General features: G+C 37.4%; 1 protein-coding gene across 2 annotated transcripts in view; it reads left to right on the plus strand.

Moving 5' to 3' along the window:
• The window catches only part of LOC111144875 (BicC family RNA binding protein 1), a 257,684-nt gene that overhangs the window by 196,272 nt on the left and 39,868 nt on the right, over positions 1–21,544 (plus strand). For both annotated transcript variants that reach the window (XM_022499445.1, XM_022499446.1), the window contains exon 4: positions 20,178–20,257. In XM_022499445.1, the coding sequence (XP_022355153.1) occupies positions 20,178–20,257 (80 nt within the window). The remainder of the gene's footprint in view (positions 1–20,177; positions 20,258–21,544) is intronic.

Below are 21,544 nucleotides of genomic sequence, written 5' to 3' on the forward strand. Positions count from 1 at the left end.
TTTGTAAAATAAGAGATGAAGAATTTATGAAGGGAAAATGAGTTTGTGGGAAACTAGGTAATGCTAAGATACAGATGAGGTCCCTCTATCTTTGAAGTAGCTGTCTACAGAAAAGGATGGGGTTGGGAAGAAAGTTGATTACTTTCTAACTGAAAGAGGAGATATACCAATACTAGGGACAGGGGGTAGTGACAAGATTTAAAACTGAGACAAGAGAAACACTAAGAAATGTTTCCGTGAAGGCCTAAATCAATTTCCATTCAAAGGAACTGGCAAAGATACCAATCAATACTGAGTTTTACAGATGGTTTATTGTGATTTCCCTTGTGTGTTAATTAGTTCTATCTGTCTCTATTTATTTTGATAAAGTTTTTAGAAAAATGTAGAAGTATTTGCAATTCAGTATTATAATACAGCTGGAAAAAGGAGATATGCTCCTCTAGATAAGGGTTGTTGAGAGTGGGCAGCTAATGAACAGTTCAGGCTGCTGATTCCTTAAATCTGTGTGAAAGAAAAAATAAATGAAGAAGGTGATTTGGGCTTCTCTTCCGGAGATTGTAAAGCAAGCATTGGCTGGGGAATCTTTGATATTTGGGAGTGTGCCATCACCTTCTAGGAGTCTAGAGTAAGTGCCTATATAATCTGTTTTTTTTCTTCTTCTTCTTTTTTTGAGTACAGGTGAGAAACAATGTTATGTTAGTATCAGGTGTACAACAGTGATTTGACAACTTTATCCATTATGCTGTGTTCACCACAAGTGTGGTGACAGCTACCATCTGTCTCCATACATCGCTATTACAGTATCATTGACTGTATTCTCTTTGCTGTACTTTAATTTCTGTGACATGACTTATTCCATAATTGAAAGCCTGTATCTGTATAATCTTTTTTATGAATACAGTTCAAGAACTGATGGGTTTAAAGTTCTTATCAGTCACTAATAAAAGTAACCACTTCCATACTGACTTTTGTATGAAAAAAATTCTTATGAAACATTTCTATCAAAAAGGAAATGGGAGCCTTAAATCAGATGAGAATAGATCAAGTTGTAGAAGTTAACTTTGTTAGGTAGGTGTGGGGTGTGGGTTTCAATTTGAAACCAAACTCCCTTTCAAATGATCATTTTAACTTGGCACCACTTTCCCTCATGACACTAGTTTCCCAACATGTCTTTGTTGTTGATTTACGTCGGAAAGAGCCTGCACATACTACATACCCAACCTTATATGGGCCAGTTCCTTCCCACTAATAGAGATCTGTGGCCAGGAGACTCACAGAGCTGATCAAATTTAAGGCCAACAAAGTGAAAGCTGAGGAATGTACAAACATAGAAAAACAAAAATTATGGAAACTTGAAGAGAACAAAACAACAGACTATAAGAGGTGCCACCGATTTGAGGAAATATAGTCAGACATTGAGACTTGATTTGCAGCCAAGCTTGATGGGAATGTCTGTGGCATATTAGAGAATGTAGTTGTCAGGTTTGCTGAATACAGAAAAAAAAAATGTTTAAAGCATGCAATGGAAGTGCCAAAATCAAGATCCATAAGGTTTTTACATGATACATTATATAGTAGTATCTGGCCAAAAATGCAGTCAACTTTGTTTTCTTTTTCTACATTATGTGGTAAAAGAAAGAGGAATAGATTATAAAATGTCCAGCATCTCTCTTTATAAACTCTGGGGTCTGAGTCAGCCCTGCTGCAGGAGAGGCCCAGTTAAATGAGTGCCTTGGTTGTTGTAATAGGCCATCTCAGTGCCCAATAATATGCGTGACATTAAACTTCTGTACATTCTCTCAAAATTTTCTGTACATGGCTATTGACATAGCTTTTATTATGAGATGGAACTTAATAGGCATTGGTCAAACTTGCAGGTGTACTTTGAAAACCTTCAAAAACAAAGGGTTTTCATCTCTTTCCAGGTTAGCCTTAAAGGTACATTATAGTGCTTGAGCAATTTCTTCCTAAATAAAGGACACTGAGCACATTATTCATTGCTACAGCAATGCATTGGTCAGGCTCAGTTGGAATAGAGAGTCTATAAGAATTTCATAGGTTCTAAATGTAAAGACATTTAGATACATACAGATAGCTGTATTATGTTTGTTTCAAGACCCTGTGATCTTTAACCTTTGTGAATCAGGGAAAGATATGGGAGGCCACCGAGTGTTGAATTAACACTGAGTGTTAATGTGACATGATTTTCTTTTTATGCAGATGTAGTTCTGTCAAATCCTCAAACTTCTACAATCTTGACCATCTCTCTCAGGGATAAAAATAATAGAGTCAATAATGAATAAACCCTGAAAACATATAGTTACTTTAAAAATATTGGAGACTTTGGGAAAAGTTATTGCTCAAAATGTATGTTATTTTTTCTTTTCTTTTCTTTCCTTTCCTTTTCTTTCTTTTTCCTTTCTTTTTTTTTCTCGTATTATTTAGGCACCAGCCAATGTAGCTGATAGCTTGAACTAGTCAACTTTCAAAGATGATTTAGCAATTATGAGAGTGTAGCCTTGAGCTTTTCCCAAGACACTATCCCAAATGACTAGTTAAATCAGGGTTAGATGGAGGAAGAAAATGTTTTCACATATAAATGAACCCAATAAATTTTGGAATTTTCAAAGGAAAAAAAAAAAAAGCATGATGATTTCTAATAATGGATGGTGCCTCCCTGGCCAGTACTGCTGAAATGAATTACTTACATGAGAGAGATTCAAGAGGGGTTTAGCTCTAAGCACAGACCAATGTTTGCATTAAAGTAAGACAAGATCACACGCTTCCTGTCTAAACTGTGGAGATCCCCATTTCTGCCAAAAGGATAGAAGACAGTAACAGATTTTGAGCCTGCCATGTTGAAATTGAAGAGTATGAGGATAATGAGAAGTTTACTGGGTGGCTGAAACTATAGAGAGATCAAGGTTGGGAAATTGGAATTGGGAAACATCGGAGTATTAGATGGGAGTTAAAGCTACATGAGTTGACAGATTATCCAGGTGAATGACATACAAGAGTGCCAAAGGGGTACCCTGGGAACAGAGGAGGAGAAGCAGGAGAAGAGACTGGAAGGAATACCAAACGAAGACTCAGAGTCTAAGTGTAGTGCTGTTTTGGGACCCCCCAGATGATAGAGGTGCATTAATATTTACTAATGTTTACTAAGCACTTACTATGAAATAGTATTACCAAAACCATTTTATGAGTGAGGAAACCGAGTTCATATCAGCAGAACCGGGACTCATACCTGATAATAACCGGTTGCTTACATTAGGCTTGTGAATGTTTAAGTTGACAAATGATCAAACAAAAAGAGCTAGAAATTACTGAAAATTGCCAGAAGCACAATTCCATCAAGGATCCGTAATAATTCCGTTTATATACCCTGACACTTTAGACTGAGCAGCAGAAGTGGGAAAAAATCTGGTTTATATGACTATGGAGAAAATTCTCTACACGTGGAATGCCATATCCTTTCCGGACACCTTATTGGCAAAGAGATCCATTAACTTGGAAGGGACCTGGAATTCACTTGTGGTTAAAAAGGGAAAGAAAGAAATGCTTAAGGCTGTAAAAGCATATAGAAAGCGAAGAAGGTGATATGTGCATATATGCTGATACAGCAGAAGGGCAGAAAATCTGAGTAAGCATAAAACCCACCCTTGGTTTTTATGAGAGAAACATACAGCCTTGAAATTGATCAGTAATTTCCATTTTCTGTTCCAGGTTAGGCATTTCCCACTTTTTTCCTTTTAAAACAGGAAAAAGAGGTGGTTTTAAATTTTATGCCTTTAATTTTCTCTAATCCTTGCCTGATGGAGATAAAAGCATAAAATCAGTGGAATGAAATTCAGGAATGCTGAGGAAATGAAAATGGAGCACTAAACTTGGGCAAGTTCGACAGTCTGACTCGGAAAAACCAACAGATTATATGAGAACAAACATTTCAATCAGTCATTACTACTCTCAAATAATCCAGGTGATACCTATGTCACTGAATCTGATGCAAAAACTGTTATTACAAGAAAGTTTCTTTCCCTCCCATGGATTACATAACTAAATTATGGCCTAACATTCCTGGGAAGACCAATTCGTGATTAGTTATTATGATTTCATAGGTACTGTGTGGCTTAAAATATAAAAATTCGGCTTCTGAAGGACCTGATGGTGTTCAAACAGCACTTCTTTAGTCCAGACGTTTTTATTTACATTCATTTACTTATCAAGCACTTTCTTCATTTCCAAAGAGAAGGTAAATCTCAGCCTAACTCAAAACTTTCATGTTGTGGATTTGTGGCATTCATGTTAATGAGGTTGTACATAATAAATGCCAATGTGAATCCTAAAACATGTTCTCCCCATCAAGGACATGGGAGTCCCATTAATAACAAAAATGTGAATGCTTATCTAAGCAACAATTCAGATAAGTCAGAACACAAATGAAGCATTTTGACTTTTCTCCAACTTAAATTTTGGATTCTAAGATAAGGACCCAGAAAGGGAAAATACTTTTTTTCCTGCTCTAGAAGGTAACTACTCTGATGCTTTTGTACTTACTAATAATCATGTCAGAGTAGCTGATGCCAATTGTATTTCTCCTCTCACCCTATTAAGAACTGACCCTATTAAGAAAAAAAAAAGCCTTACTAAAATTTAATCAACAAAAGCCAGTGTTACAGGGAAGGGTAGATCTGTTGAAATCTGCCAGTGAATCCAAACACCCTCTCTTTTCCAGGCGTATGATAAAGTTAGTCCTTAGAGCATATGAAATCTTTCCAGTCTATAATAACATTAGCATATACATTCTGTTATTGGATGCAGCACAGAAATATTCCCATTTGACTCAGTTCAGTTCTTAGTCACTCCTCCAGCCTTACCCGCAAAAGCTGCCTCCTGCTGGTTTAAAAATCTCCATCACTGCTGGCAGGATAGTGGTACTTCTCTCCAATTATATTACTACGTAGTGTCTGGTAGTTGCAGAAGTGGCTCATGCTGCGTTCTGTTCCAAGAAAAATCAATCTGTGAACCAGATTAAGGCCAAACCCGGTCTCGGATAGCCAAGACCCAAGCGACAGCGCCGCTGGGTGGGAGTCAAGGGCGAAGGCAGGGGGCACTGCCTGGCAGGAAGGCTGGAGCTTGCCAGAATAATGCAGTAGAAGACAGACCCCATGTGCATAGCGTTTTGATTTATTGTTCCCTTGAAAATGGAGTGGGGAGAGTAAGTGGACAAGGGGGCAAGAAAACATTTCACTGCCTTAGCATACACATTTTCATTTCTTTAGTGATGTAAATTATAGTAAAATTTGGATCATCCCAGAATTATCAACTGAAGGACTGGTAAGATATGTTTTCAACAATGAAAGCATATCATTTTCAAAGCAACCCCACCTTTCACACCCATATTTCATTAGGGAAGGATTTTATACCATTACAAATATAAGTATCATGTCCTGTATGTATATTCTTTGATTTTAACTAGTATTCTCTGAATTGCTATTGACCCATCTGTGTTCACATGATTAGTCCTGAACTCGAGGACTCAGTATTTGCTCCCTCTCTTTGGAAAACATTTTTGGGAATGTTGGTGGCATTTAGTTTGAGGTTCTCCCATCATACACTGTACTTCACTAACTACACTGTGTTTATATCTTAACAGCAAGAAAGCTAAAGATCCCAAAATATTCAATATTGGGGGCCTCAATTCCTAAACATGGGCAGTAAAACAGGAGGTATTCAAGTAGCAGGGCCAAGAACTTGCATACTGAATTGAGTTAACTTTTGAAAAAAAGTTTGAAAGCTGGACTACAGAGTGTTTCAAGTTTGCATGTCTTTATTAATGTCCATCCAAAGCTATCTAAATCAGTTCTTAGGTTTTAAATTAAAATTGCAAAGTGAAAATTCCTTAAAGTTTTCTGAGAAATTTCTTAACAATATTTAGCAGAGATAACCTAATTTAATTTTTTGCTTAAAATGCCTTAACTGTAGTTTCTGATATGTAAGTATCATTGATATGTTGCACTGTGAAAATATGTATTGTAGAGATGTTATAGATTTATGCTAAATTAGTTTTGATTTTCAGATTTTAGAACTTACTGCAGCCTTAAATAGTTTTCTTTTTCTTTTTTTCTTTTTTTGTTTGAGAGAAACATTGAGGTGATGCCAAAGTGAAAAAGTAAATACATTCTATTTTAATTCTTTCTTTTCTCTTTTCAAATATTTTCCTCTCACAAGCTATGAAGAAAACCTATCTTCATCAAGGAGTTACCATGCTGATATGTTGAACATTCCTAATACTCCTTAAAAAGTGAGGGAAAACAAACATATCAAATGTCAAATTGCATATAAAAATTTCTCTAAAAAACAGGAATAACAGTTTATCATGCTCTCACTCATCCTATGTCTCTCTCTGAGGATGATACCAAAGTCTGACAGGAGTTTCTCATTAAAAATCAAACAAAACAAAAAACACAGACACTAACAGAATAAAGCTAATCTGAGACATTTTAATATAACTAATACTAAAACCATAGTTAAAACGAAGAGACATTTTTTGCTCTTGATGGGACCGTCTGGGAAGGGGAAATGCAGGGCTAAACACCAGATGATGTGAGAAGGTTTTTGGGGGTTTGGTCATTCAGAACCACTCTCACCAGCTGTGAGTGTCTGTGATGCTGTCACAAATGCTGTAAGGCAGCTTTATCAGGGGGATCTAGAGGTTATATAGACTTGCTGGACTCTGCTAAATCAGACCACATCTCTGAAAGAGGTAAGAGCAAATAAGAATATGTCTGGAGAAGAGCTAGAATGGTAATCATTCATTAATAATAGCTAACAGTTATGGAGCACTGACTATAATAAGGACACTGCGCTAAGCCCCTTATGTTATCCCATTTACTATTATTTATTTCTCGCAACTATCTGTGTGTATGGACACCTACTTTACTCCATAACCTACCTGTACCAGAGGTTGAAGATTCAGAAAATTAAAATTGCTTCACTTAAAATCAGTTCATAGAAGGAGGAGCTGAGGAAAGTAGGGGTGATTGCCTAAAGACGGAATGAGCCTAGCAGGTGGCCATGCCAGAGTGGGAAGGGCGGTATGGGTGTGCTGGGGGAGTGCACTCTTGAGTACAGACGAGGTAGTGACACATGCATAAAAAGACCAGGAAGCAGATACCGGTTACTCTAGGGAAATCCAGATGCTTATCTAATTTGAAGATACAGTAAATAGTATGTTCTGTGAAAGATAGAAAAGCTGGACATGGTGGCTTCCATGAGATGAAGAAGACTGCAGACTTAAGAATGGTGGGTGTGTGGACAGTACGGTAGCATGTGATAGGGGACTAAGGACTGACCTCATACTTGACTTCTGTCTGAGGACTGGGCAGTGAAAGAGAAGCCTGCAGAGATCTACATTGCTCTGGAGGGACCTGGTGAAATGTAGCATTTGGGTTGACCTTAAGGCGGTGAGGATTGGATGGATGGAGCCAAAAGTGAGAATATGGAGATGAGAAGCTGTAAAACATTATGGGGAGTGTTTATGTTTGGTTGTAGTGCAGCTTATCTGAAGGGAGTGAAGGGAGGTGAAAGCTGGATAGCTGGGTGCAGTCCTGATCATGAGGGCTTTGAGAACACAACAAACAATTCAAATTTTTAATTCTATAAGGTTGGGAAATATTGGAAGGTTTATGATGAGAAAGATGGTTTTGGGAAATTACTGTTAACAACTAACTTTTGCTTTTTGTGAAATGGCACACTTTCTATGACTAAAAATGCAGCAAGTCTAGATGACATTTGGAGGAAGGCGTGCTGGGAGTAAGGAGGTTTTAAATAATCTGTGGTCACCTACATGGCCCTGACTGAGGAGTCCTCACCACAGTGACTGGACTTTGTGAGATGTGCCTGGCCTATTCTGGTGAACACTCGTGAACTTCGATGAAGGAAGGGAAGGAACACTAGAATGTTGTTCCGTTCCAGCTCTGAAGTTCTTTGGTATATGTAGGGGATGTACTGAATCAAGATTTTTATATCATCGGCTGAATAAAGATTTATTTCTGTAGCAGAATGATAAAGGTTCTAGGATTTTTACTCTAATACAATATGTAGGATTTTTTTTTTTAAGGAGTTGACTTGATTCAATGATGCCTTCTCTCACAGACCTTCCATTCTTTCTGTTACTACTTTGTCCTATGTCTTTTAGAATAACTGAAAGAAAGAGATGATGAACACAAATTTGGTGTCATCTTTTTGGTTAGCTTTCATGTTTTAAATATAACTGCTGAGATTATGCCCCAAAACGTAATTGTTGAACATTTCTGAATAGAAGACAAATACCAGCTTGCAGTAACTGGTAAACCAAAACTGGTAAACCAAAACTGAATCCTTAAAGTATTTTAAAATATGCTCTCTTAATGTCTTTATAAAACTCCTTCTGCTTAGATGAAGACTTCTCAACTGTTTCAGCCTCTTTGAGAATCTGCAGATCCATTCAGAAAAACTTACCAATGCATATGTACACGGTCTTTGAATGCAATTGGAGGCAGGTTCACCAGCTCCACCAAGATGATCCATAGACCTCCCCTGCTTCAGTAAGAAACTCTGACTTTAGGATGACTAATGGTTTGCAGAAATCCTACTTCTAGAGATTTGAAGCTGGCACAAAAAAATGTATGTATGTAGTTAAAACAGTGTTTTTTGGGAGCAGAACATACAAACAAATGCCTTTAGAGGTAAAAAATTGTATGGAAGCCAAGAAAATATTAAAGAAGTTTTTAAATGCTGCTGAATCCACACATATTTCTCAAAGGTCCTATAAACATTACAACACATTTATCAAGGAATATCTGAAGGTGCCAAGATACTTCCAGTAATGAACCAGAATAAACATGACCATATGATAAAAATACATTTGCTTTAACAGCCTCTGGGGTCAGGGAGAAGGACAGAGACATGAAAGTGGGGGAGGGGAGGAGGGGAACAAAAACTGTGTCACAGTTCTTGACTATAGTTGTGAAGTTGAGTTGTGTTGAACAAGAAGAAGAAATCAATATTTTCAAAAAAAGTATCTGCTGAGACCTACGGAATTTTATTCTTAACCTATATAAGGCATGGACTCTACCCTCTAAAAGTTAGTGCCTTACAAAGAAAGACAAGCACAAATGTTGAATGAGCTTCTCCATTTCACCACCCCCAACCTCCTGTACATTTTCTCATCAAGAGAAAAAAAGGAATTGGTGGAAAACGTGTTAATAGTCTCGGTCTGACAGAAAGCAGAATTAACTCCAAAAGATTTAAATAAACTTGAATGCAGGACCAAGTAAAAGGACAAGCAAATAGTTATTAACAGGCGATGGGGCACAAAAGCTGGCAGGAACCAGAGCCGGGATCCCCCAGGGGCTGTGGGGCAAAGGGAGGACAGAGTATCATGGGACCTCTGTGGAAAGGGACTGTGGCAAGGGATTGCCCAGTGGAGTTGAGCTCACGTGGCTGCACAGCTGCTGCCAGAGATGCTGGTTTGGCTTCCTGGGTGCAAAGCAGGGCAGAGCCAACCGTGGAGAATGGCCCTGGGGCAGTGGCTAATGGAGCATAACCAGGTACATGATCAACTCTTGGATTTTCCTGCTGATAAGATAGAGAAATCCTGGTGAAACTGTTTGTTATGAGGGCACTACCTTCGAGGTTATTATTTACTTCTATTAATGGGTAGTTTCATCATACCCTGAGAATGATACGTAAATAATGCTTTCCTAAATGTCCTTGCTTGTGGGGACATTGGAGAATTCTTTCAAGAAAGAGGACTGAATTCCCATTACCAGGATTGTTCTTGTTTCCATTTATTTTGGAAATAGTTGCGGAAGAAAGAAAGAGATGTGGCCATAAATGTTTAAAAGAATTCCATGTATAGTTAGTGGTGGCGATAAACATATGGTCTTCACCAGCTATTGGACTCTGTTCCAACCGTGTCTTTCAACTGCTGTTAACCCTGTCATTATGTATTCCTGCTCCATTTTCACCGGGGAAGTCTGTGTTCAGAGCCAAAGTACATTGTTAAAATTTTAAGGGTATGGCCCAACAAATAAAGAGAGGTAAAGTTCAGAAACTGCATGGCAAAAAGCCATCACAGAACTGTAGATGAGAAAGAAGGAACTTTTCAAATTGAGAAAACATTTGTCATTATCATTAACATTTTTAAAGGTCTAAATTTTTAAGGGAATTCTTAAAACATTAACATTGTGCTTGGAAAACAAGGGGTTTTGACAAGATTTAAAGTACAAGAATTTAACTTGATCTCAGGACTTTACTGATACAGATGATCTTCTTTTTCCACATTTTAAAAGTGTACTTTTTCATGGTAGAAAATACAGAAGAGCTTGAAGCATAAAATAAAATAAAAATTACCTGAGACCTTATTACTTAAAAGTAATCACTAGTGGTTGTTTTCCTTTTTATTCTGCTCAATATATATGTATCCTTAAAATAAAATGATGATACTGTGATTTTTTTTTTTAAGATTTTATTTATTTATTTGACGGAGAAAGACACAATGAGAGTGGGATCACAAGCAGGGACAGTGGGAGAGGGAGAAGCAGGCTTCCTGCCAAGCAGGGAACCTAACCTGGAGCTCGACCCCAGGACCCCGGGATCATGACCTGAGCTGAAGGCAGACAGTTAAGAACTGAGCCACCCAGGCGCCCCAATACTGTAATTCCTTATGAATATTTCCAGTACTTCATTACTCTCCAGGCATTTTGCACCATTTTTTATGTCCATCCAAAGTATATTAGTTTGCCTAACTATATCCTTGCTAGCCTTGTAATTTAAAATCCCCCCCCAATTTTGTAAATAAAAAATTATTTAGTAAGGTTGAACTTTATTCAAGTTAATATATTTCTTGACCATTTTTCTATTGAATCATTTGGGACAATTAGTGTATGTTTGCTTTTTGTTTTTAATTTGTAGGAGCTCTTTCTAGAGAAAAAAGTTTATTTAATAAGATCAATTTTGCAAATACTGTATGATTCTGCTTAGATTAGTATTTAGAATCTTAAAGGGAAAAAAAAGAATGGTGGTTGATATAGGCTGGGGCAAAGGAGTATTACCTTTGGATAAACGTTTGGTAAATCCTGATTTAGAAACTATTAGACTTCAAGGTAAATTTAGACATTTTAATTAAGAAAAATAAAGGACCATCTTGAAGTTATGTGATAATTTAATTTATAATTTTGTGCCCCAGAAGATATAACTCTCTTAGGACTGAGAGATTAAGACCTTTGGTTCCAGTTTACTCAAGAGTTCTCAAAAAAGTATGGAAGAAACAAATAATATACAGAAAAATGTTACAGTGGAAGACAGGAACATGACAATTGTTTTCACTATGTGTGATACATAAATAAATCTATTAACGGCTTTTCAGCTCGTCTGTAGAAAGCTGGAGTAGGAAGAAGGGATTGGCAGATAGACATTTTCCCCAATAATTGAAGGCTCATTTATTTAACATTAGGTACTTCCAGTTTTTGTGAAAATTACTTTCCTGATATCATGAACAAGCTTTATTTATTTATTTATTTATTTTAAAGATTTTATTCATTCATTTGACAGAGAGAGAGAGAGAGAGATCACAAGTAGGCGGAGAGGCGGGGAAGCAGGCTCACTGCTGAGCAGAGAGCCGGATGCGGGGCTCGATCCCAGGACCCTGAGGTCATGACCTGAGCCGAAAGCAGAGGCTTAACCCACTGAGCCACCCAGGCGCCCCTATCATGAACAAGCTTGAAACAGTTTTTAATACCCAGAGTCACATGAACCCTTAATTAACTGCTCTTCAGTGCGATCTGTGAAACTTTCTCACTAGATCTTACAGTAAAGATGAGAAAGGTGGAGAATTTTTATGCTAGTCTCGGGCTGGCAAGTTACTTTTAGAACTGAATTCCTAAGAGTTTTGCTTTTTCTTTTCTTTTTTTCTTTTTTTGTTTTTTTAATTTATTTTCAGCATAACAGTATTCATTGTTTTTGCACCACACCCAGTGCTCCATGCCATACGTGCCCTCCCCAATACCCACCACCTGGTTCCCCCAACTTCCCACCCCCCGCCCCTTCAAAACCCTCAGGTTTTTCAGTGTCCATAGTCTCTCATGGTTCACCTCCCCTTCCAATTTCCCTCAACTCCCTTCTCCTCTCCATCTCCCCATGTCCTCCATGTTATTTGTTTGCTTTTTCTTACATACATCTTAATTGTGCCTCAAATACCTTCAGAAAACAGAATTTCTGGCTTTTAAATTTCTTCTCTTAGTAAGCTGGACGTAAAACAAACAGATTTTTTATGTGGTATGATGTGGTCAAGTCTTCATTTACGGTACTTTCCTTGTCTCAAGTGTGTGAACCCTTAAATGCATGGTTGCCTTTTGGGAATGGCAGCCAGCAGTTTTGTGTTAGGATTTTTCACAAATAGTCCCAGCTGTTGTAAAAAGGAACAGTCTGCCCTGGCCATAGATAACAGCACTTTGGGTTTAGCCCACAGGCAATACCACTGAGACCTTCCATGTACACTGTGAACATCAGTATTCCTTGGAGAGAGAATGACGATTAGTCATTTCTGGCTCCTCAAAATTCTTGCATAACTTGCTGTTATCTCAGCACAGCTCCAGGGGAGGCTTTATCTTGGGCACATGCCTCTGTCCCCACTGCAGTGCTCCCTCCTTCATCAGACGGACCACTGAGTATTAGCCCTGAGCCCTGGGACTCCTGTTCCATTCAGTGTGGGTTCTCCTTCCTTATCCTGGGTCCTTGCATTATTGTTTTTGTCATGCCTTGTGTCTTGGGCTTTGTTCCCACTGCAACAAGAGTTGTCCATCTCTAGCTCATACATATGTATGTGCCCGTCCTCCCTTGTAGCAATCTAGCACTGCCAATGCTTTCTGTAGAACTGTTACATAGAAATCATTCAGATGATTCCAGATTTCCTCCTGGCACTTAAGTTTCCTTTCCTCCCCCTTGTCAGAATCCTTGTCCTTACTATCTCTGGAATATAAAGCTTGGATACCAAAAGGCTTCAGAAACTAATTGAGTTAGGCTTTGTGTTTTTAGCTTTCTTTTTCCACACTCCATATTCCAGAGCTAACTTTCTCTTGTGCTTTGGATTTTTCTCGCCCTCATTTTGCATGAACAGCACTCTGCAGTTTTGCTTGTAGTTCAGTTTATACTGTGTAAGATAAGGTGGTTTGTAAGATAAGGTCGTTTACCCTTTTCTAATTCTCACACTTCTTAAATACATCTGTTCTTGGTTATTTCACCTGCTATGCCTTGATTTTGCTTAATACTTTGTTTGCATTTCATTGTTCTTCTCTGAAATTATTTCTGGGTTTTTGCTGAGTCCATAGGACTTGTTTCTGACTACATAAACAGCCTTGATATGGTACATAGGATCTTAACAGAGAAGAGTCACGTGCCTTACTTACCCCTTCCCTCTCTCATGCCTTCTTTCCTCCTAAAGTTGAAACAACTCAGAACAATTAGAAGAGCATATTGTCACTATATTTTGAATGCTTTTATTGCTGATTATTTTGGAGATACTGGCATTTTATCAGTAAAAGTTCTTGTGTATCTTCTAGATAGCTGTGAATTTTCAAAGGGTAATAGCTCTTTTCCACAGGCTCCATTTTGGGATGTGAATGCACCCTTTCATTTAGCAAAACCTGCCTAAAAGTGCTCATTACTGTAGTGATGAGGGCACCTCACCTCCAGTCACTGCCAAATAGTTGAACTGAGAAACGTCTTGAAAAAGGTGTCGTACTTTCTATTGTTTGATTTGCTCATGTCACTTATGTCAATATCCTGTCAAGAACACACTTCCTCTGTTGAGTATTAAGTTTCACTCTGCCAAGTGGAATTTTGATAGAAAGTTATCCTGGGGCATCATGGTGTTTAAACTGATTATGTGTACCAATGGAAACATCTTTTTCTTATGAAAACCAGGTTTTTTAAATTTTAAAACAAATTTGCTTTTGCATTTCTCTCTCTTCTCATCTAATTAACTAGGAAGTGAATTTTTTCTCTTTTAAAATAAGTAAGGATTATTTTATACCTTATTCTAAAGCAACATATTTGGTTAAGGGAATGCCTGCAACAGGTAGATTTGGTTTTTTTCTTAATCCAATTGTAATATCTGATGTGTTATAGCTGCTCACCAACATTTTATCTTAAATATTTATAGCTTGGGTTCTTCTACCTACTCTCCAAATACACTTTTTACCTTCTTATTCTAATTCAGTTTATTAAAATCCTTGAAAGAATCTGGGAGTCTAAATTACTGGCTATAAAATCAGCTTAAAGTGCATTGGCTACTGTCATTCTGTTTCATTTCTTTAAAATAATTCCCAGTAAGATTTAATGAGTCAGTTCAGGTTTCCTCCATCTCTTGCTAAAACACATATGTTCACTTAAAAATCTGATATCGGAAAAAAAAATGTGATATCAGTATGTTACTTGACTTGGATATAACATTTTTGTTTAAAAAGGAAAGTCTGTTTCTCAAGAGGTCAGAAGGAAAATATGGGCCATGGCCCCATGACCAAGAGTCAAATTCACTTTTGTTGATCAGCAGTGACTTGCTAATGTAAAGGAACAGTGATCAAAATAGCACGTGGATTGAGTGGTATCTAATTTTGAACCACGACATGGCTCAGATAGGGTTTAAAGGACACTCCCATCTCCATATGCGGTTTTCCCTGCATTTGTTTGGTGCCTACAAGCACATTATTCAGGAAGTGCCAGTAGGGTGAATACCAAGTTTCATCTATGTTGATGCAGAATTGCACATTCATAGAGTGTGCAAAACAAGAGGAAAGCCCAAGCTGCGGTCTCTGAAGCCAGTCGTGGATCATGACAAATCACTGTTTCGCACCTTTGTGTTTAACTGTGTACAGCCTGAGGCTCTTGGAAACATTTAGATTGTGATGTCTTCGGTAAGTAGCTCTTGAAATACCAAGAACTTGGAAAATAAAGTTATTTATGAGGTTAGTTTTATTTAAGAATGTTATAGTATTGCTTCACAACAAAGGCATTTGGGTTTATTTGAACGTATAATGATGTTCTGACCAAACTCCCTCATTGAAGAAACTCTCCTCCAGAGATTCAGTGACTTTTTCAAGGTAACAGATCTTGTTTAAGACTTACTTATGATTCAGAACTTATTATCATCATTGTGGAATTTATATATTTTCCCTGCAATGTGAAAGGAATCTATTGCGGAGTCAGTCATCAAAACCTTTAATACATTCTGCTTGATATCTGCTGGCTTTTCAAGGCATTTCCCTATATGATCCTAGTCAGCCAGTACCTGGGAGATGTCCAGGCCTTTTTCTGAGTCTTGGTTTATATTTTGTGTTTCATAAAATCCTTACCCTACAGCACAGTCTTTCTTATTTAAAAAAAAAAAAAAATTCCCACTACTACTTTGGAACTAACTACTTGCTAGCGGTGGATATATTCCAAGTGGTTGCAGGGAATTTCAGAGGAAGTTGGAGAGGCCTCTCTATCAACCCTGACCACTTCTAACAGTGGTGATGGACCCAGCCCCAGCCAATGTCCTTCTTATTAGACAGTTTTAAAGGCTAAGACTTTTTAGGAAGAGCTTGAAATAAAAGTGAAGAGAGCTCCAAGCCAAAAGAAAGTGAATTTTGTCCACTGCTCTCTTCTTATGGATATGAGGCCAGTTTGACAGTTTTATATACATTCATAAAAGGTACCAAAGCCATCTTGATTTCAGGCCATGACATGGAACGTTTTCCCTGTAAACAGAAGAGCAGCGCTAATATTATGTCTTTTTTATTTTGGGTGTTGTGGGTGGGAGGAGTCAGGTTAGTTAAACTAGGGATTTTCTGTTGTTTTCTCTCTCCAAGAGAACCTGCTGAGAATGAAAGCATTGCTTTGATTTTTTGGTGTTGAATCTTTTCACAACAATACTCAGTCATGGAGACAGGAGAGTAGCTATCAACAGATCATTGGTGAAACAGTGATGGCTTGAATTGATCATATGTCAATAATCCATTACTTTCTGTAGCATAATAAATACAATGATAAAGCTGACATAAATCTGTCCTATACATTTTGCTCTGGAATAAGAATGAAATGAAAGGAGGTTTAAGCTTGAGGAGAGAAGGAAAATGCAATAAAAATTTTTACTAATGTTTCCAGGAATGGGAATGTTTCCAAGTATGGGAAACTAGAGAGTGCAACCAGAGTACCAAGAGCTAATCTTTTTAAAATCATAATTAAACTTCACTTAAGCTCATATAAATATCCCAACTTTTTAAAAATATATATATTTACTGAAAATATGGTTTTTAGCATGTATTCTTATAAAAACAATTGTTGCCTTATCAACTCCTTATGAATTTCCATATGGAAGTCATAAAAACCTTTTTTGCTCAAAGGTTTAGCTCTTTTGCAGTATACACATAAAAAATACCCATTTTTTACCCATGTCCATACAACTTCATATAACTTATTGAAGGTTGGAACACCATTTGGTCTTCCTCTCTTCCATGGGATTACACTACAGAAGTGTAAACAGATTGATGGGGCAGAAATCTAAAAGCCACAATTCTGGATGGACATCTGAGAGTTCTCTCTATTTTTATAGAGGTACTGAGATAAAAATATTTGAAGTCAAAATGGTTCTGGGACACACAGGACCTATGATCACCTTAGATATGAAGTTTAGTCTCTTCCCATGAATTTCCATCTCCTCCGTCTAGGAAGCCATTTCCAAAAATAGGGGCTCCTTCAGTCCATTCACCTACTGTTTAATGAATATCTGTTACTTGTCTGGCACCGAGAAGTTATAAAACCAATTAAGACAATCCTTGTATTTAGAGAGCTTGAGGGTTGATTATAAAGCAATGGATAATTATTTTTAGAGTGAATAGCTCAAAACTTTCATGCCCAAAGTGGAATTGTCCTTCAAAGCAATTATTTTGGGTCAGGGGAGATTTTACAGTCATTCCCTATTACTCTGCCATCTTCCAGCAATCTTCATAGCTGGCTCATTCTTTTATGTTCATTAATAGAGCTAATCCTGTAACTTTTCTCCATCAAGTAGTTCCAGAATAGGTCTGAGTAAAACCTCAGCCCCTTGCAAGGATACATTTAAACTGTGAAAGATAACATTCATTGAATACAGAGAACTGAATTTCAGGATTTGAAATAAGCACAGTAAGTCCAGCGTGGAATAAGAGCTCACATCCTGTAGATATCTTCTAAGCAAGGGCAAAGGAGGGCATGAGGAAGACACTATTATTGGCCACTTTAGCAATCTAAACCAGAATATTGTCATGATTGTTTTTCTCTTGATTGATTTTCTCATGATAGTTTATGAGACTTGATTATTTAAAGAACCATTTTCCAAACAAGTGCTGATTTGGGTCCTGGATACTGTGTGTTGTGTGTACATCTCTATGTCCATTGATAATTTATAATTTTAGGTCACTAGATGGTGCTCTTTCACTTTGAAACAAAATGTATTTTCCGTTCTGGCATTTGCTTTTCATTTTATTGTTCTGTTGATACAGAGATGGTAGAAAATAAAATTCTCTCATAAATTGGATCTGAGGCTTCCTGTCCCTCTACAGGTGCATAGGAATTTTAATGTGATTATCCAACCTGTACAAGTAATGGGTTTTCATATTAGCATACCGCTCAATACTTAACTGTTAATTTATTTTGTAAGAAAATGCATTTTTCTCCTGTAGAACCATTTTATGTTATATATACTTGGCTGATACATAAGACACTACAGTTCTATTTTTATGTGGTTTTATCTGGTCTGTCCAACACATGATTGAAAAATAACTTGGGAAACAAACAAAATGCCAAATTACTGGATTCTGAAGACCCAGGAATGTACATTTTAACAGATGCTACAATTGAATGCCATCAGGTGTATTTTGAGAAATGCCAGGTTCTTATCCCCCAGTAGTAAGCATTTTCAGTGGAGATAAACATCAGAGCCAGCGGACGGTAACTAAAATCAAAGTCAAAGATAGCTGGGTTAAAAATTTTGAATGTAGATAGCTCGTAATGTGAATATTTCCTAGAGGAGCTATAATGGATATAATAAGAATTACTGAAGAAAATGCTTTGTTTACATAAATATGTTAAAGTTGGTGAGAATCTTACAGAGAAAACGTGGTTCCTGTTAAGATACACTAAAGAGTAAGTGATGTGAACATGATGCCATACTGACTTCAGCTTGTTTGACATCCGTTTTGCCCTACTTCTAGGCCCGTGACCTTATAATACCTGACACTTAAACGTTTTAGAAGGTTTAAACCAATCCTAAGATCTTTCATCTTCATAGTGTCCCTGTGACATGGCAGGCATCAGAGGAAGGATTAAAGAACAGGGTAAGGAGAAGAGTCTAAGGCCTAGGGCAGGTCCCAGGAGATAGTCTGGGAAGGAGGGGTGGCGCGGGTGGCTGGAGGTGACAGCTGACTCAAATTAAGCACAGCTGTTGGGATGTCCCCACAGGAGGCCAGAGGCATTCCTGAGCTCTGAAACTTGGTGGTGCACTGTTGTTGACTGTGATTGCTCATCCTGGTCTTAAGAGCCTGTAGCTATAGTACAGGGTTTCTACGCTCCCTCCCCGCCCTCCCTCTATCTTTCCCTCCCTTCCTTCCTCTCTCTTTTCAGTTGCTTATTTTTACCTTATGAATATGACGTGCTCATCATGGCATTGATTTTCAAATGGACTGTTGGATGGGGATACGTAAGTCACAGTATCAGGGAAGTATGTGGAATTTGATAAAATTCCCACCAGGTGATTCTCTTTTCTTATCCTAGAGAAGTGATGGTTTGGAAGGACTCAGTTGGAACTGCTTGTTAATTGTAGAAAATGCTCAGCAAACATTTCCGGACCCCGTTGCTGATCTGAAGTGTAGTTCCGAGTAGGAAGGACTCAGCAGAGAAGGTGTGCTGTAGGGGGTCAGTGAGGTTGACATCACTAGTGATGGTGATGATGATGACTTCTCTGCTCTTCAGCCTTATCACTTTAGTCTAATGGTATAGAACTTCTGGCTTCCCCCCAAATGGTCTTGGTCTCTGTCACGCCGACCCATGGGGTAATAGAACACCCTGTTGCAGGGGAGATTTGGAAACCTGACAAAAGAGAGAGGTGAAGAGACGCATCCTCACCCGGAGTTTTGGCTCTGATGTTTGTCTCCTTGTGAAGATTCCAGCTTGGCGAACTGCCTCACCTCCTTCAAGCTTTTACTCAGACCTCACTTTCTCAGTGAGGCCTGATGTGCTGACCCCCTTCCCACAGCTGGTACTCTTTACCCTTCTCTCTTGTTCTCCTTCTTATAAGTTATATTCTAATACATTAGATAATTTATTTGATTCATTTTTGTCTCCCTGTATATAAGACTGTAAGCTGCATCTGGACAAGTATCTTTTTCTTTACTAATATATCCTCCAGCCCCTGGAATAGTGCCTGGTACATAGTAGAGTTCAGAAAATACTTGCTGAATGAATGTTTTCCTTTATAACATTCTGTGGCAGTAATCAATAATATTGATTATATACTAATACATATATTAGTCATTTAACACTAATTCTGAATAAATGCTGCTGAATCATAATGTTTTATTCTAATAATCTTGGTATGTAAAGATAAGTTCTGAATTAGGTTATCACGTAGTGTAAAAGTGTGAATCCAGAGTTGGAAGACGTTGGATTGTAATGAATGAGTCTCTTAGTGGTTTTCTAGGGCAAGTTACTAAACTGCTCTGTGCCTTAATTTCCTCAGGAAAAGAATCTTACAAAGCTGTGGGGTAGATTAAATGAGTTAATAGACTTAAAGCCTTAAATCAGGGCTTGGAATGTAGCAAGAATGTAGTAAGTAATAAATTGAATTTATAAATTCTTTACTTGTTTAAAAAATAATTATGTGATAAACTTATTTTGCAGTTCAATAGTTTAGCCAGCTTTCAGAAGGAAAAAAGTCCACATAGAAAAATATACTCCTTGGGGATTTTCCATATTCCTGTTTTGATTACAATGTTAACATACCTAAAATGAATTAAGTATTGAATTTCTTATGAATCTCTTTTCTTACATTGTAACATCAATTTTAAAACAAAGAGTTTGGGGTTTTATATGAGCCCTTTGTTTTTGGTTTCTTATAGATCCCCATATTAAGGTTTCTGGAAAGAAAGAAGATGTTAAGGAGGCCAAGGAAATGATCATGTCTGTCTTAGACACAAAAGTAAGTGAATGTTAAGGACACTCAGATGTCAGAACCTTGTCTCTGCAAGGGCTACTTCATGCTGTTATGAAAAGAACCATTTGGAGAAGAAAAACCGGGAGAAAGTAATGGTGGGTTTTAAAATAAGCATGTGTGATTCTACAATGGATGTAAAGTTAGTTTAAAATTTGAATAGGTTCTCAAGCTAGGTAAATGAATAATATTATATATATGTACTCACACACACACGTGTATGTACGTACATATAAGTACATATATATGTGTTTGTAAGTATATGCCATCTTCAGAAATAGACTTTGATGCTGATTAGTATAGGGCAAGTGATGAAGTTTGGAAGAATTATCATATTTGCCTTTATGATGCCAGAATGATCTCAGTTGTATGTGCGTGAAACTCGACAACTTTGTCTTATAAGTTCTTTCTCTCTCTGCAGGTATAAGCTAGATAATAGGGAAATATAATTGTGTAAAAATGTATACTGATTTGTGAGAATTTATCCTAGTAAACTCTTCTAAATCGTATATTACGTGGCAGGCACTTTGCTAATAAGCATCTTACAAATATTAACTTGTTTAATGTTCATAACCAACTCAGCACAGAGATATTAGGGAATTTGCCCAGAATCCAGTAGCTAATAAACAAATAGGTGGGATTTAAATCCAGGCTGTCTGGTTCTTAACCACTATGTTTTGCCACTTGGTATTTCACTGAAATGGTTTCTGATCTCTTTTTTTTTTTTCTTTTCTTTTCTTACTCTTTTTTATTTTTAAGACTTATTTGCCTTACAATTATTAAATATTCTGGAATCTTTTCCCAGGAAGAATATTGATTTCCTGAACTTCAAATGTTAAACTAAAAGAAGAACTAAATTTAAAAATCAAAGTGTTTAATGGATATGTTTAAAATTTAAAAATTGGGGCGCTTGGGTGGCTCAGTGGGTTAAGCCTCTGCCTTCAGCCCAGGTCATGATCTCAGGGTCCTGGGATCGAGCCCCACATCGGGCTCTCTGCTCAGCAGGGAGCCTGCTTCCCCCTCTCTCTCTGCCTGCCTCTCTGCCTACTTGTGATCTCTCTCTCTCTCTGTCAAATAAATAAATAAAATCTTAAAAAAAAAAAAAAATTAAGGTTATGTAAAAACCATTGATATTTTTAACATCTTGTTGTATTTTGACTTTCTAATTTTAGTTTCTGAGGACTGAAGAATGTTTACATCAGTCTTACAAATGAGAAAATATTTCATGTTTTTCTCATTTTATAATACTGAATTTCCCAAAATTAAGTACACAGA

The sequence above is a fragment of the Enhydra lutris genome, unplaced genomic scaffold (assembly GCF_002288905.1).
Source record: "Enhydra lutris kenyoni isolate GAN:26980312 unplaced genomic scaffold, ASM228890v2 scaffoldscaffold12, whole genome shotgun sequence".
Classification (NCBI taxonomy): domain Eukaryota; kingdom Metazoa; phylum Chordata; class Mammalia; order Carnivora; family Mustelidae; genus Enhydra; species Enhydra lutris.